The sequence below is a fragment of the Musca vetustissima genome, unplaced genomic scaffold, assembly GCF_032173495.1.
Source record: "Musca vetustissima isolate MV318-11 ecotype Yass unplaced genomic scaffold, APGP_CSIRO_Mvet_v1 utg19120, whole genome shotgun sequence".
NCBI lineage: Eukaryota > Metazoa > Arthropoda > Insecta > Diptera > Muscidae > Musca > Musca vetustissima.
Window position 1 is genome coordinate 57,544 of NW_026878948.1, and position 16,814 is coordinate 74,357.

The 16,814-nt window shown below is 35.9% G+C and overlaps 2 protein-coding genes across 2 annotated transcripts; both read left to right on the top strand.

The window, feature by feature from the left end:
- The first annotated feature begins 7,209 nt into the window (after positions 1–7,209).
- On the top strand, positions 7,210–8,137 carry LOC133323736 (uncharacterized). Its single transcript, XM_061532658.1, has 2 exons — positions 7,210–7,964; positions 8,029–8,137. The coding sequence occupies exons 1-2, from the start codon at positions 7,210–7,212 to the stop codon at positions 8,135–8,137; spliced, it is 864 nt and encodes a 287-aa protein (XP_061388642.1).
- A 2,698-nt stretch (positions 8,138–10,835) lies between these two features.
- Positions 10,836–14,979, top strand: LOC133323739 (probable RNA methyltransferase CG11342). The gene is made up of 2 exons (XM_061532660.1): positions 10,836–10,854; positions 14,297–14,979. The coding sequence occupies exons 1-2, from the start codon at positions 10,836–10,838 to the stop codon at positions 14,977–14,979; spliced, it is 702 nt and encodes a 233-aa protein (XP_061388644.1).
- The last annotated feature ends 1,835 nt before the right edge of the window (positions 14,980–16,814 follow it).

Here is a 16,814-nt window from a genome sequence, read left to right on the forward strand (position 1 = left end):
GACGAAATATATGTGATCTACATAAATTTATGAACTAATTTAAATTTATTCCGATATAAATTTATTTTCGATTTGATTTCGTCTCAATCGAACACGCGTGGGGAATTATGTGCCTAACATGGTACCATGTAGGGTAACTGCAATACTCAGCTGACATTTTTTGATTTATGTACGAGGACAGTTCGGAAACTTCTAGCCTGGTACAAGAAGCTCGGTATAAACAGAAGAAAGTTAAGTTTTTTGGAATGTTCCATCTTTGTTATGAACACATGTTAAATTTTGTTTCGATCTGGCAACTCCTTCATATAGAATATGGATAGAATCAATTTTTAAGTCGATTTATGCATTTCCGTCCGTTTGTCTGACCCTGTTAAATTGTAAACAAAGTACAGGTCGCGTTTTTGATTCGAATTAGATGAAATTTGGAACAGTTGAAATTGGGCAAATCGGTTCAGCTTTAGATGTAGCTCGCCCGATTTTAGGTAAATGGTGCACCAAAGTCCCTATATATCCTTGGCTTTGCACAAAATTTGGCATATCGTACCTTATTGAGTCTAGAAAAGTACGAGATCAAAATTGATGATTTAGATATAGCTCCCATATACATTTTCGTCCGATTTTATGTAAATGCTGCACCAAAGTCCCTATATATGCTTCGATTTGCACGAAATTTGGCATAGCGTACTGAATTGAGAACGAGACCAGAAAAATGAACTATATTAATAATAGAGCTGGAACTAGTTGAGAACGTTCCTTTTTCGGAATAGGAACGTTCCGGAACTACCCAACTCTATTTCTCAAGCTTGTTTGGATCGTTTTAAGCGAAATAAAATGGATTTTAAGTGTCGTTTCATAACTGTTGATGAGACATGGATCCACCAGTATACTCCAGAGACAAAAGAACAATCCAAACAATGGACTGAAGCTGGAGGAAGTGCACCAATGAAAGCAAAAGCAATTGAATCGGCTGGTAAGGTTATGACAACCGTTTTTTTGAGACTTTAAAGGTATTTTACTGATTTACTATCTGCAAAAGGATTAAACAAAAAATTCAGATTACTACTGCAACATTTTGGATCAATTAAATGTACAAATTCGAGAAAAATGTCAAGGCTTACAACACAAAAAAATAATTCTTCATCAAAAACAAAGCACCCACGTACAAGATTGTTTTAACAATGGCTAAAATCAACAAATTAAAGTACAAGTTTCTTTAGCTCCCAGTGACTTTTACTTGTTCCCAAATCTAATAAAATCCTTGCTGGCAAACGTTTTAGCTCAAATGAAGATACAATTACAGTTGTAAACCACTATTTTGAAGACCTTGAGGAAAACTTTTTTGATAAAGGGATAGAATTGCGTTGGACTAAGTGTATTGAAGATTCAAGAAATTATATTGAAAAATGAAAATTATTTTTAAAAAACTAACTATTCTCTTTCATTGATAGGCTAAGAAGTTTTCGAACCCCCCTCGAGAACTATCTATATATCTATACTAATAAAAGAGTAAAGTGATTGACTGACTGATTTAACGATTCATCAACGCCCAGACGAAACGGCTGAAGTTAGAATCTTGAAATTTTGAATGAGGGTCACTCTTGGTCCAAATGTGACAGATAAGGCTTGGTTTTTTTAGAAATTCGTAATAGAACTGTACGAAAAGTACTAAAAAGTAATAATCTATACTAATAAAAGAGTGACGATTACTGATTTAACGATTCATCAACGCCCAGACGAAACGGCTGAAGCTAGAATCTTGAAATGGGTGAGGGTCACTCTTGGTCCAAAGTTGACAGATAAGGCTGGGTTTTTGGAAATTCGTACTAGAACGGTACGAAAAGTACTTAAAAGTACTAAATGTGATACCATTTGTATTTGGCGAACCGGTAGAGCTAGAACTTTGAAATTTGGGTTTGTGGTCCTTGATTGAGTGTAGGATAGATGTACTAAAGGGTTTTTGGAAATTCGAACTATAGCTATCCGAAAAGTACGAAAATGTACTACATTTGGTACAATTTCATAGCATGTGAATGGAGCGAGCTAAAAACTTGAAATTTGGAATGTAAATTAACATTGAGGTAGGGTCGATATGAGGAGAGTTTGAAAAGCGTGTATACGAAAAGTACAATATGATACTATATTGGTACAAATTTGATTTGGAGGTACAAATCAAGCTGGAATCCTGAAAATTGAAATTAACATTACCGTCGGAGTGTAGGATTGGGATATGTACGTATTTTTTTTAAATGTTTACTTATGTGTACAAAAAGTACTAAATCATACTATAATAAAGTTGGAATCCTGAAACTTGGATTTAGGAACACTGTGGGGGGTTTGGGCTAAGAAGGAGATTTTGGAAAATCGTACTACTGTGTACTAAATTTGGTACAATTTAAACTATGGGTGAAGCTATAGAGTTAGAATACTGAATCTTGGATTTAGTATCACTGTAGGGGTGTATGTTTGGGGTAAGAAGGAGGTTTTGGAAATTCGATCTATTGTGTACTAAATTTGGTACAATTTGAATTGTGGGTGAACATATAGAGTTGGGATCCTAAAACTTGTATTTAGGATCATTGTGGAGATGTAGGATTGAGGTATGTTGGAAGTTTTGGAATGTGGTACTACTGTGTACTTACTTTGGTACAATTTGAATTGTGGGTGAACCGATAGAGTTGGAATCCTGAAATTTTGATTTAGGATTACTGTGGGGGTGTAGAATTGTGGTATGTAGGAAGTTTTGAATTGTGAGTGAACCAATAGAGTTGGAATCCTGAAACTTGGATTTAGGATCACTGTGGGAGTGTAGGTTTGGGTTAAGTAGGAAGTTTTGGAAATTCGTACTACTGCGCACTAAATTTGATACTATTTGGATTAAAATTAAGATTTTATCTAATTCATGATTTCAATTGGATTGCATGATGTAGGTAGTAATGGAAATTTTTTACTTATGTGTTCTAAGTGGTACTATATGTGATACATATTGGATTTAGGCGAACCGATAGAATCCTGAAATTTGGAATTAAGATTGGGGTATGTGGGAAGTGTTGGAAATTCGTACCTATGATTGTTAAAGTAGGTAGTTATGGAAATTTATATTAATGTGCACTAACTGATACTCAGTGTGGATTTGGGTGAAGCTATATTAGATTTTTTTTTAAAAATAAGTATTACAAGAGTACAAATGGTTAAAAATTACACCAAATATACTTGCGGTCGGAATGGGTGTGTAGGGTTGAAATATAGAGGTAGATTTGAGAACATACTATGGCAGAACATACCTACTAAATGGTTCTAAAATTTTAATAATGGTCGATATAGGGTTTTCAATACATCCCACATTCGCTAATGAAGTAGCGGGTATATGCTAGTATCTGAATATGAACGAAACTTAACACATACCAATCTAGGCTACACAAAATATTGTCTTAATCGAACATTTCTTGCAAGTTTGCTGCACAAGTTATATAAAATGGGATGAAAATATATATTGGAGCTATATCTAAATCTAAGCCGATTTTCTCCAATTTCAACAGAGTTTGTTCTTGATTTAAACAAGTGAGCTGTGCCAAATTTAATTTCATGCAGAACATAAATGCGATCTGTATTTTATTTACAATTTAACATGAACTGACGGATGGACTCATATTCTCAAAAGGAACGATGGATCTGTCTCATTTCCTTTTGCCTGTTGCAAACATATGAAAAAAGACATAATGCACTGTGGCACAGGTGAGGTTGTAAAAATGCAGCTCTTTTTAATGATTAGTCTTCTTATAAAATGTTATAGGGGTTGTAAATCTGAAAAATATTACCTTTTTTTAATTGAATGTAGCTATTGAATGTATATACGCGTTGTATATACATGTGTACCTATGTGTACCTATGTGTACCTCCCTGACTGGTAGGTGCGGAGCTATATGTACCCCTTCAACCCATCCCATTTTCGGGATACCTATAACTTGGTTTAATACTTACTTTTTCTCTTCTTGTTACAATTTCAATTCGATTACTACGATATTTTAAATTTTATTCTATTCAACTATTCTACCACCATTCAATGCACCAGCATCATCATGTGTGGTCACTTCATAAATATGCACATTTCTTTTCACTCCAAATAGAATACAGCACACAGAGTTAACTAAATCACTGATTTACTCCAATTATATATTTTACATTTATTGGTCATACTTTTACTACGATTAGAATAAAATATACGTACATATATTTACCTTCTTAATTTCTTTCAGGCCAAAAATACTACAACAACTATAGATACTGTTCTAGATTAGCAGACAATAAAAGCAATCGCCAATCCCATTGGTCATAAAAATCCAAAACTAACAACAACAGCATAGAATTAGAAGAACTTTCGGCAATTATGTTGTTAAACCGAATCATAAACCATAAATTAATCAAGGCTGCAGCGCAAGAAGAAGAAGAAGAAAAAACATTATCACGAGAAAAACACACAATACCAGTGTATATAAGTGAAAGAAAGTGCAAACAGAAATACATGAGCAACAACCGAAACAGTTAATAATTTGTCTTCTCATTTATCAGAAGAAGAAAATGCGAAAAAGAAGAAAGAAATAACAAAAACGAATTGTTTTTGAAATTTGAGCATACTACATTCATAGTCCACGGATTCATTGAAACATATCAGCTCAATGAAAATTGTATTTTAAGAATATTAAAAAAGCGGGGATATGCAACATTGGCACGTTAGATTATGTGGCATCGAATGATGTTGGAAAGTGTGCATAAAACTGTCATGTATGTAGGAAATATACCAAAGAAGTTGACATCGATATAGATCAAATGCCCAGAGAGATTTTTAAGGAGCTATATCTAAATCTGAACCGATTTCAACGAAATTTCACATACTTTGTGCAAAATTTCGTGTCAATCGATCCAATATTGGCAGTATGGTGCTCCATTTACATAAAATCGGACGAAAGTATACCATCTTAAGAAAATAAATTTCTGAATATAACCGTTAAAGAAAAATTTTCTACGGTTATATCCAAAAAGAGACTCCTTAAAATGGCGCCACAAACCCTTCCTTGGCCTTCTTGGTCCAATGTGTCGTACGTCTAAATCTACAAAATATATATTTTACTATAATTAAGTCAATAAATATTTCACACTTACCTTCCAATAGGCGGAAATTATTGCTGTTCTTGGTCGAATATATTTTTCTATGAGGGGCAATAGGGTTTCCTTCGAACGGTCTTCTACGGGGACAATACAACATTTATTGGTTCCCCATTTAACACCACCGAAAACCGATTGCCCTTCAACATAATGACCTCTATTGTATTCCTCCTCAGAACTCGATTTACCAAAAAATACTCGGGGTCACTCATGCAGCTGGCCAGCGAACCGGAGAAATTCAAGAAATGAATCCTTTCCGTTTGCTTTGTACCATTTTAAGAAAATAAATTTCTGTATATAACCGTTCAAGAAAAATTTTCTACGGTTATATTCAGAAAGAGACTCCTCTTAAGATGGCGCCACAAACCCTCCCTTGGAATTCACAAATTGTTGGGAATGATTCACCTTGTGATGGATATAGCCTTCTTGGTCCAATGTGTCGTACGCCTAAATATAAAAAATATATATTTTACTATAATTAAGCCTATAAATATTTCGCACTTACCTTCCAATAGTCGGAAATTATTGTTGTTCCCGGTCGAATATATTTTTTATGAGGAGCAATAGGGTTTCCTACATCTACGGGGACAATAAAACATTTATTGGTTCCCCATTCAACACCACCGAAAACCGATTGCCCTTCAACATAATGACCTCTATTGTATTTCCGCTTTCCGACCTTGGACTCGTCTATTTCGACTACCTTCCCTGGACCGCCGATCTCAATCTGGACCTGGAAAGAACTATAGACGGCAACTTCTCCACAGAAGTTGTTCCAGTCTACTCCAGTCCGCTTATTGACTTGGCTTCTTTAATACCGTCGATAAAAGGGTCTCCCCTGTTATTCCATGTGAAACATAACACAATAATTTGGCATATGGACAGGTACGATCTATCAAAGATCGTTCATTTTCGTATGGAACACCTGCCATTTTGACGGCCTCAGAAAACTTTTCTGACTCCTAAAAGAAAATTGTATAATAAACACTCATGAAAAAATACTACTTTACTTACCTCCAAATCCAATCAACACCACCTCCACAAGGTCTCAATTCTAAATGAGGTCCCTTGGTACATTTAAGAATACCAGGGTACGGAACCAAACCCCACTCCTGCAATTTCCTTAATGTTTAAATACTAAAGAGCCCTCGCGCTTCGACAAATTTCGAACCTTGACAAATTTGAATTTAATTCGCATATGCAAGTTTCGCATCAGGGCGAAATGAAAAAAAAGTTATCAATATACGACCTTTGTAAATTCACAAAGCTCAATATGCCTGATAAGCCCATAATGGTGGATACGTAGATTCTTCTCCTGGCTTTCCTTTTCACTGCAAAGCTTAGATCATTAAGCTCGATTCGAAAGAGTAAAAATAACTCACTTGAAATTTACTTTCAAATGATCACTGCCCTTACAAGGCAAATTTCAAAAAACAAAAAACTGTTTGGACAACTCTGACAATATACCGCTAACCAAATAAATCAAAACTAATTAAATATCTACTAAACATTAGACGCTCTAAAGAAACATTTAACACTGATGCTTTGATGGAAAATTATAAAGAAATAGAAAATATGAATTTGCAGGAAAATTTGTTTTCGTTTGTTTTCTTTTTTATTTTGGCGATTTGATATTCGCGAAGCCACAAGCAGCAGCATACCTAAAAGATGCTTAAGAAACACGCCAACATTTTCCATATCAGTGATTAGTTGAAAGCATTTGGTAATGGGAGAAAATGCTGGTTAATTTATAAAAGCCGGTAGCATCGGAAAATCCAGTTGCAGTTGCATTTAGAAGACAGTTGAAAGAAATACTGAATTGGTTGGTTTGGTGAAACAATAAAGAAACGGAGAGCAATAAGAAAAAATATCCCTAAAACTTTACTTGTTCACAATTACAAGAAAGTGTAAAGTGAAAGGATATTTCTCAAGGAAAAATTTCACACGAAAAAAATAGATCTGTTATAAGATCGCCGAACGAAATAGAAACGAAACAAAACAACTTTTAAAGTGGATTAAAAATACAGACAAAAAATACAACTTCGAAAAATGTCGAGCAGTAGAAAACTATCGTGCTTGCTATTCCTGGCATATTGTATGGTGACAAATATTCAAGTGGCCGTAGGACATCAACGAACACACAGAGCTGCTGCCAGATCGACTGGAACATCTTCGCTCAGGACCAATAGTGCCGGGAAAAGTAGCAGTGCCACAGCTATATCCTGGTTGGGTCCAGAATTTCAAATTATCAAACGTGTCTATGATGATTGTCAGGCCAAAGATGATTTTATGAACTGTCTGAAACAGAAAGCTTTAAATGGTCTGGGTCGGGCCATTGAACAGGACTCCATTAAGATATTCGATGGTGTTGTTTTGGAAAAACAAAATCAAACCGAAAAACAGAGTATTATTGGTATGCTGGCTGATGCTAGGGCCTTAAATAGCCTCGGACCATTGGATCGAGCTCTATTGTCAAAAATTGATAAGTTGGTGCGGACCCACTCCCTTAAAGTCGATATGAGTGTGGCTCGATATGGTGGTGGTGATGACGACAAGGATCACTCACATAAACACAAGAAAAAGGAAGAAGGTGGTCATGTGAAATATGTTATTGCCGCATTGCTCACAGCAATGGGTATTGCGGGGCCAATTGGTCTGAAGGCATTAGCCGCCATTGCTGGTAAAGCTTTAGTTATAAGTAAAGTTGCCTTGACCATTGCCAGTATTATTGCCTTGAAGAAACTCTTTTCACATGATGGCCACGAGGAGACCAGTTTTCAGGTTCATGCCGGAGATCACAATAGGTAAGGGCATCCTTTTTTTTAAGTTTTATTTTAAGTTTTAATTATCCTATTTTTTATTTTATAGACGCAACACCTATGTCATACGCCCGGTACCAAAAACCGCCGGTATTCCTGCCGGTGTTGGCGAAACACCTGTTGTAGATCCATATCGTTATTATTATGAATATCACTAAGTTTACGCCCGTCTATCTGTCTGCTTGTAATTATATTTGTTGGGTCATGCATTGATGAGACATTTATTAGTATAAATCATAAGTTCTTAAATGAGATAATTAGAAGAAAATAAAACAGCTAATAAACCAAAGATCGGAAATAAAAAATAAATGCAAACATTTACATACACATACATGAAATGTACCTATCTTTAAGAAAAAATATTAATAAATAAATACAGAGTGAAAATATTTTTTTTTAAAAAAATAGCAAGAAAAGTCGTTAAGTTTGGGAGGACCGACATTTTTATACCCTTCACCATGACTTGCCGCCACCCGTATGTGCCAGAAAGGGTTAGAAGGTATTCCGTGACATTATTATTATCATAGAGCATCCATCTTCGCAGAACGGGATCAAGCGAACAGTTATCCGTAGATGTAGTATCGCAAAAGAGACTTGCAGCCCCTATCATTCACATCCAGCGAGGTAGAGGTAATTATCTCCAAATCCAAGTCATCTAAAGCCCTTGGTCCATCGGCATTTCCATGTTCATGTCCAAAATTCTCGAATTGACGATATCACAGTTGGTGATTCCTAATATTTGGAAAATAGCCCGGATTATTCAAATTCTAAATTCTTTCACCAGTAGCCAAGGTTTTAGAGTCTATATTGCTTTCGTCCCTGAAACAGCATTTCGTTCTTGCTATATGTTTCCCTGACAGCACAAAAACGGTTTTGCAAGAAATTATGTACTTCCAATCAACGACCACCACCTGAACGGACCATTCTGGCAGTCTGAGATCTGTCCAAACCGTTTTATACGGTCGATCATTCCGAGCTGATATCCGACATCACAAATTCCAGCCGTTCAATCGTTGGCTTGGCAACTACCTTAATGGTCGGCAAGCCTTCGTTGAGTTCCGTGGCCAAAAATCCTACTATCGCACGATCAAAATGAGAGTACCACAAGGCGAGGTCCTATCTCCCCTTTTTTTAAATGTAACTTGCGAAACTCCTCATTCCTTTACCAGATGTTTCAGTGGTGTCGTACGCCGATGACTGTATGGTTATTTCGTCCGGGGTTAACATTGACGGCGTAAGTGCAAAATTTTCGAATTATTTATCCACAACCAACAACTTAATTCGGGAGCGCAATCTAATATTATCACTGCAAAGTCTACTGTGTCACTTTTCATTTCCTGGACACGAGAAGTCAATATATTTCCATCGAAGGTGGGCGCATTCTCACTGTCCATATGCCGAAAATCTTCTTTTCTCCTCGCAATCTAACTATATCAAACAGAAGGTGAAAGCTAGGAATAAATTTGTGAAAGCTTTGGCTAGCACCTGGGACAAGGATAATGAAACGTTGGTAACAACATATAAGACCATAGGTTCTTCATCCTTAATTATGCTGCCTCCGTCTGGACTTCTCTCCTTAGCGACACACAATGGAGATCTTTACAGACTACACAAAATAATAAACTCTGAATTGCAACCGGTTGTGTCCAGATGACGAGCATCGATCACCTCCATGAAAAGACCAGGATACTGTCAGTCAAGTAACATAACGTGTACTTGACTAGACAGTTATTTACAATGAAGGAAGATCCACCTCCCCAACACATCCGTCAGGACTTCAGGCGTTAAGGTATCCAAGACATCATTTAATCGGACGTCATCAACAGCAGGTCTCCGAAGTCATAAATGGCTACAGATGCAACAAAAACCTACTCCAATATCATCCTGCAAATTTCGGACAGTGAGAGGCTTCTTCCTAGTCCAACCCGTTCGATTTTGACGCAACTAAGATCCTGGTACAGCAATGTTCCTAATTCGAATCGAGAGCTCATTGCCCTCGGAATCCTAAATAGGTGTCCCTCCTACCAGCAAGGCTCTCACAACACACACCACCTATTCAAAGTCTATTGCCATAAATTTATGACTAAAGCCAAAAGAGTGGCACAGTTTCTCCGCCTACCCTCTTCAAATCCTAATTAACATATTTTCCATTTTCTTGTTCTATTTTCTATCAACATTTTCAGGAATGAAGTTTCACCAACAACCAACCTATTATAACAACAAAATTATTCCATATACATAAATTGTACACCGATTAAGGCTATAATTACATGTAATACTAGGCTGCCATCTATACATGACCTAGAGAACATAAAGTAACACATAAGTTCCAATGATATTGTACCACCCTGTATATCGTAGCATATACAACAACCTTTGGAGAAATTATTTACATTCCTTATTATTGTAGTACGGACAAGAACTATAGCTTACAAATATACCAGATTTTCAACAACAACGCGTTTCTATAACCATGTGGCACCTCTGCAAATACTTATTTCCCTATAATTTTTGCAGAGAATATATATTTATATATTAGCAAAAGACAATTTTTACAAAAATTATATGATTTTTTCATTAGCTTTAAGAATTGTTGAAATATATTCTGTAGTTCGATTTATAGATCCCTATAACAAAGTGTAATCATTTTATAGTGAATTGCACATTTACTATCCACTTTCAATCATTCCATTCTACGTAAATTCTAAACAAACGTGCATAGTAAACCCATTCATTAAAAAAATATTTGAATTAAAAAGGAATTAGTGGAATTCCCTAAGGCAGAACAGATTTGTTCTTCTTAAATAAAGTTTCTTCAAAGACGTGGATTAAAAATTAAATTATTAGACAATTGTTATGGAATTCCGAAATAAAGGTAAATTTAACATATGTTGTACAGGGGAAAGTTATAAAACCCCGGCAATAGTTTAGGAAATTTTATCCCGTAGCCGAATTTTCCATCTGACCATAGGAGAACATCTTAAATCCCCAATAGAAGGCCGGCTATGGCGGATCTTTAATTAAATCGAATTTTAGTGAAAATATAATGTGTACATTACAATCATACCAATATTACTTTAATCGGTCCATAAATATATTACGGATAACAAGTGTAAGAGTATCAATCCCGTATATACCAATAAGTCGGCGCCTTTCGCTACGGAGTAATTGACATCTACGTAGTAGATACTCAATCGTTTCTAGTTCATATTCATATTGTGATCATCATTAATGTGATCTAAAGCTGCAGTGACCTGTTATAATCCCTGAAGTGAGTTTGGAACATGTCTAGTTTAGGACCCACTCACGGATCGTTTTTAAATTTTTACCACATGTAGTCCTTGAGGCCCTGATTACAGCAGTATAGTTTTTTTCTTGCGGAAATCTGTATTTCCGGAGATATGAGCCTTCAAAATTCCGTTGGGACCCTTGTATTTTCTCATAAGTTTTTAAAATCCACTAAGGCAATATGGGTATCATTTTAAAGAATTTGAAGCCCTGATTATAAAAATATAATATTCATATTAAATAAGTCCATACTTTCTGAGATATGGATCATCAAAATTCCACGCTGTCCTTCTGAAAAACAATATGGGTAGCAAGACAAGTTGCAAAAATTTAACTACGGCTACGCGACAGAATCTCCTTTTAATTAGAATAGTGTTTGTGGATAGCCGGCCTTTGGCCGGTGATTAAGACTTTCACCTATGGACAGATGCAACACCGGCTACGCGATAGAATCTCCTTTTAATAAGAATAGTGTTTGTGTAGCCAGCCTTCAGCCGGGGATTTAAGACCTTCTCCTATGGACAGTGTTTGTGGGTAGACGGCCTTCGGCCGGCGAATTTAATCTGTCTCCTATGGACAATTGGCTACTCTGACTACGTGACAGAATTTTCTCTTAATAAACATTGTATCACCATGCCTTTACTCTTTAATACATATATTTAATCTTTAAAATAATACCCATCTCAGAAAGTATGGACATATTTGATATTAATATAAATTTTTTGTAATCAGGGCTTCAAATGCTTTGAAATGATACCGTGAGTCAAATTTTTCCGGCAATGAATGAAATTGCTGTCCAGATGAATTTTTAGGTTCTGCACCTCAGTCCTGGCAGATTTCTCGCAATACATTTTGCAGACTTTGTGAATGTTAGATGTATGTTGTTTTGGTTTTCCTTTTAAAAGCGGTGTTTAGGGGTTGTTGTTGAAGCAGCTCTATTGCTTTTACCCAATGAATGACATACCTCTGTCCTCTCAGGGGTCGGAGTTTTTTTTTTTTTTGTAAAGAAGTTTATCGTTTTGCATCCGTATTTCAGTCAATGATGGATTGTGCCATGGATGTGTTCTATGTTGGAGTTGATATGTCTGCGGTGATCATTGATGACCACAATAATATGATTGCATCCCAGATGATTTTTTACTTTCGTGGTCTTTATGCCTCAGATTTAGCTTTGCATATTTTTGTTAGGAAGCGGTTGGCTAACGCATTGGTTTTACCGGGTTTTCTTTACTGTTTGGTTCTAGTTCTTGTAATTTGCGTCTCATTAATTTGGCTTTTAACCGAGTTATCCTGAGTTACGAGGACGGCATTAACTTTGTATTCATTCAACTGCATCAGTATGAATGCTTTCTAGACCTGCTCGATAGGCAACTTGATTTACAGGCTCCCTTTTAAAACGTTCACCGGTCTCTAGATCATGCACTGCACACTGGTCCACATTCCCCGCCATGTTATTTTTATTTGCTGTTTTGAGTTTTTTAAATATAATAAATTTGATCGGTGGCCGGAGACATTACCGGGGCTGTTTTTTACCATTTCAATTCACAAACAACTAAACCCTTCTATGTCAGGAACAAATTATCTTACAGGTCCTCTGAATTGCTTTCTTTTCTCATGGTTGCAAAATACGCTGAAAACAATGGTATCAAAGACTTTGCAATACTTTCTAACAGCTTGAGTAGCTATGAATAATCAAAAACATAGGAATTACCTGATTGATGCCTTTATCAACAAGGTTAATTTCACCAAGTCATTCATCTATTAAATTTAATGAAATTGTAGACAGGGCACACTTCTAGAAATACGGTGGCCAATGCCATCAATCAAATAGCTAAGGTTCTTTAGAATGAATGTGGTAATGATTATGTGCAAGTATCAAGCAATGGTAACTCTCATTTTTATAAAATCTTTCCCTCACTGGTTAAAAAATTGTAATTTGAACTCTTTTTTCCACAAAAACAAATTAATAGAATCCTTAGTGGCCACTGTTTCTGCAAGAGCACCTTTGCCAAATTATGCGAGGACTGCGGAGAAGGCCGCACATATAATCTTTGGATGTCGTAAATTTAATATACAAGAAGATGCTTTCAGGAACAATGTGATTTTTCCACACTTCACGAATTCACTAGGCTTATAAAGTTTGAACATTGTGGTAATATTCGTAAAAGAAGTTGGAGTCGACCTATAATTTACTGTGGTAAACATTTTTTGATCAGCACTCGATTCGTTGGTTGCTAACACGTCACCATATGATTGTTAGGATTATTATCCCTGAACGCATATTGCCGTTAGCGAAGGACCTTCGTCTCATGAAGATGGCCTACTGGTATCATGAGTTGGCACCCTATTACAGTTCTAAGTTCGGCGTTCTGACAGGTCTGAATACTTCTTTATAGCGTAGCACTAGTATTCGCAGTACACACTGGTACGGCATAGGTGGCTTCTGACCGAACTATCGTGTGAAGCTAACGCAATATCAGCATCATCTAAACTTTTTTGAAGCTTCATATGAAGTTAATGAATTATCAGGTTTGATCCTTTAAATACATATCGTAAGACTTTTACCAAACTCAAATTAATGCCGAAGATAGGAGCTGTCGGTTCGCACCTACTTATATCCAATTTGCTAAAAAATCATATAAATAATATAAACCGAATGAAGAATTTTGGGGGATTAAGCCCAGCAGGTCTTTATATGTAAACTAACCATAGATTTAGTGCAACTGTCGGATAAATATAGGTCCATTTTCTCTGGTATCTTCCCCATTAAAGTCAGGTTTAATGTATACTACATACGAACATATGATACGTCATAGGCTAAGTGTATAAATCTGTCGGCAACACCTGCAAACCTTTTTTATTGTTTTTTATATATTATATATATACATATATAATCTGTTCTATCTCTCTATAAAATGTGTGGGTCAAAATATGACCTACAAATAGTAGATAGTAGCAGGTTTAAATATTAAAATTAAATACTTATACAAAAATTGTTTAAAAATGTATATCCTTTTTATCTATTATAGATCCTGGAGCTGTGCAATATGGAAACTTTATCAACTACTATCAATTTAACTCAGCAGAAGAACGCTTAAAACTTCTTCCCACAGAACATTGGTCGGCAGACGATGACGAACAAAATGCACCCTACCTAGTACTAGATGTTGGCTGTAATTCTGGCGTATTCACCCAACTTTTATATGGTTATCTTAGCAAATTATTACCACAACGTAAAATTCTCGTCTATGGTGTCGATATCGATGATGCCCTTATCAAAAGGGCTATTGCAGAAAATAATTGTGATTCAATAGCATTCGATTGTGTTGATGTTATGGACAATAATGCATTTGAAAAAGTCACCGAATATTTGGCAAAACATCAACGTTCGAAATTCGATGCAATTTGTTGTTTTTCAATAACAATGTGGATACATTTAAATCATCATGATGCAGGACTGCAAGAATTCCTACGTAAATTATCATCGTTAGCTAAATTATTCGTTGTAGAACCACAACCCTGGAAGTGTTATCAGACGGCTGAGAGAAGATTAAAAAAATCGGGAGAAGTTTTTCCATTATTTCTCGATTTAAAATGGCGTTCTCAGGTGGAAGACGAAATACAAAATTATCTTGAATCGACATTACAAAGGCGGAAAGTGTATGAATCATGTCCGACGAAGTGGAAAAGAAAAATTTGTTTTTATAGATAATAAATGTTATGCAAAAGCAATAGAAATTTAAATGTATTTTATTAAAAGAATATGAATAGGATATGGCAGTTCCCCCACTATCCTTTACGTATGGATACAACAAATTTAATAAAAAAGTTAAAACGTGATTATGTTCAGAACCGTATATATTCACTAAAATAACAAAATTGACGATTATATGTGGATTAGGTCAGAATATGGTCTCATTAGCGTTATATTCCGAGAAAGCGAACAACCAAATTACACATAAGAAATACAGGTTCAATTGAGTCTTCAACATACCGAATAAGAGGGAACTAACCTATATTTAACCAGTAAGGAAAGTAGTAAAGTCGGACGGGGCCGGCTTTGGGTATATTCAACAGAGGAATCCTAACAGACGTCGCATTTTTGAAAGACCATTAACATGAAAATGGATCCATAAACAAGTCATTCTGCAACCTAAACTAAATTTCTCATTTGGTCAGATATGGAGTTGCTTTTTACAATGGGGCAAAATTTTGTAAATCAATTTAAAGCAAATATCAATCCGGGTGTCTGATTGGATAAACATGAGTAGTTTGGCGCACGATTTACTAAAAATCGGACGAAAATATATATAAAAGCTATATCGAAATCTAAAACGATTTCATCGAAACTTAATACAAATCATTATACACCTAATTCAGTAGGCTGTGCCAAACTTTACACCATTTACACCAGGAAACTTAGCACACATCATTGTAGACCTAATTCATTACGCTGTGCCAAATTTCGTGCAAATGGAAAGATATTAGGGGACTATGGTACACCATTTAACTTAAATCGGACGAAATAAATCTGAATCGTTTTTTACGAAACATCGCACACATCATTCTAGACCTAATTCTTTGTTTAAAATGTAACACTTTGTTTAAAATGTAACATGGACAGACAGACGGACATGCATAAATCGACTAATACCCTGTACCACAGTGTGGTGACGGGTATAAAAATTGCTTCTGCTCGTCTATAAAGACTCCCTGCTTCAGCTCGTCTATAAAGACTCCCTGCTTCAGCTCGTCTATAAAGACTCCCTGCTTCAGCTCGTCTATAAAGACTCCCTGCTTGTCTATAAAGACTCCCTGCTTCAGCTCGTCTATAAAGACTCCCTGCTTCAGCTTGTCTATAAAGACTCCCTGCTTCAGCTCGTCTATAAAGACTCCCTGCTTCAGCTCGTCTATAAAGAGCTTCAGCTCGTCTATAAAGACTCCCTGCTTCAGCTCGTCTATAAAGACTCCCTGCTTCAGCTCGTCTATAAAGACTCCCAATAGCCCATCTATAAAGCCTCCCTTTAGATCGTCTATAAAAACTTCATTCAGCTATAAAGACTCCCTGCTTCAGCTCGTCTATAAAGACTCCCTGCTTCAGCTGTCTATAAAGACTCCCTGCTTCAGCTCCTATAAAGACTCCCTGCTTCAGCTCGTCTATAAAGACTCCCTGCTTCAGCTCGTCTATAAAGACTCCCTGCTTCAGCTCGTCTATAAAGACTCCCTGCTTCAGCTCGTCTATAAAGACTCCCTGCTTCAGCTCGTCTATGAAGACTCCCTTCAGCTCCTCTTTAAAGTTTCCCTTTATCATGTCTATATGCAAACATCCTTCAGCTAGTCTATATAAAGACTACTTTCAGCTTGCCCATATAAAGACTCCCTCAGCACATCATTCAGTTGAATTAAAATGCCTTAGAATTTATTTTTATTATAATTTTTTTGTTTTGTTTATTAATTTGTACATTTTTATACACTAATTAAAGATCCTAAAACACATTTGTTTCTCTTAATTTTTGTAACCTTTTTTCGTTCTTTTAAGTTTATAGA

Excerpts from the sequence above, each read along its gene's own strand:
- LOC133323736 (XM_061532658.1), top strand. The coding sequence starts at position 7,210 with ATGTCGAGCAGTAGAAAACTATCGTGCTTGCTATTCCTGGCATATTGT. Across the intron at positions 7,965-8,028 it reads CATGCCGGAGATCACAATAG|ACGCAACACCTATGTCATAC; the intron begins GTAAGGGCATCC and ends TTTATTTTATAG.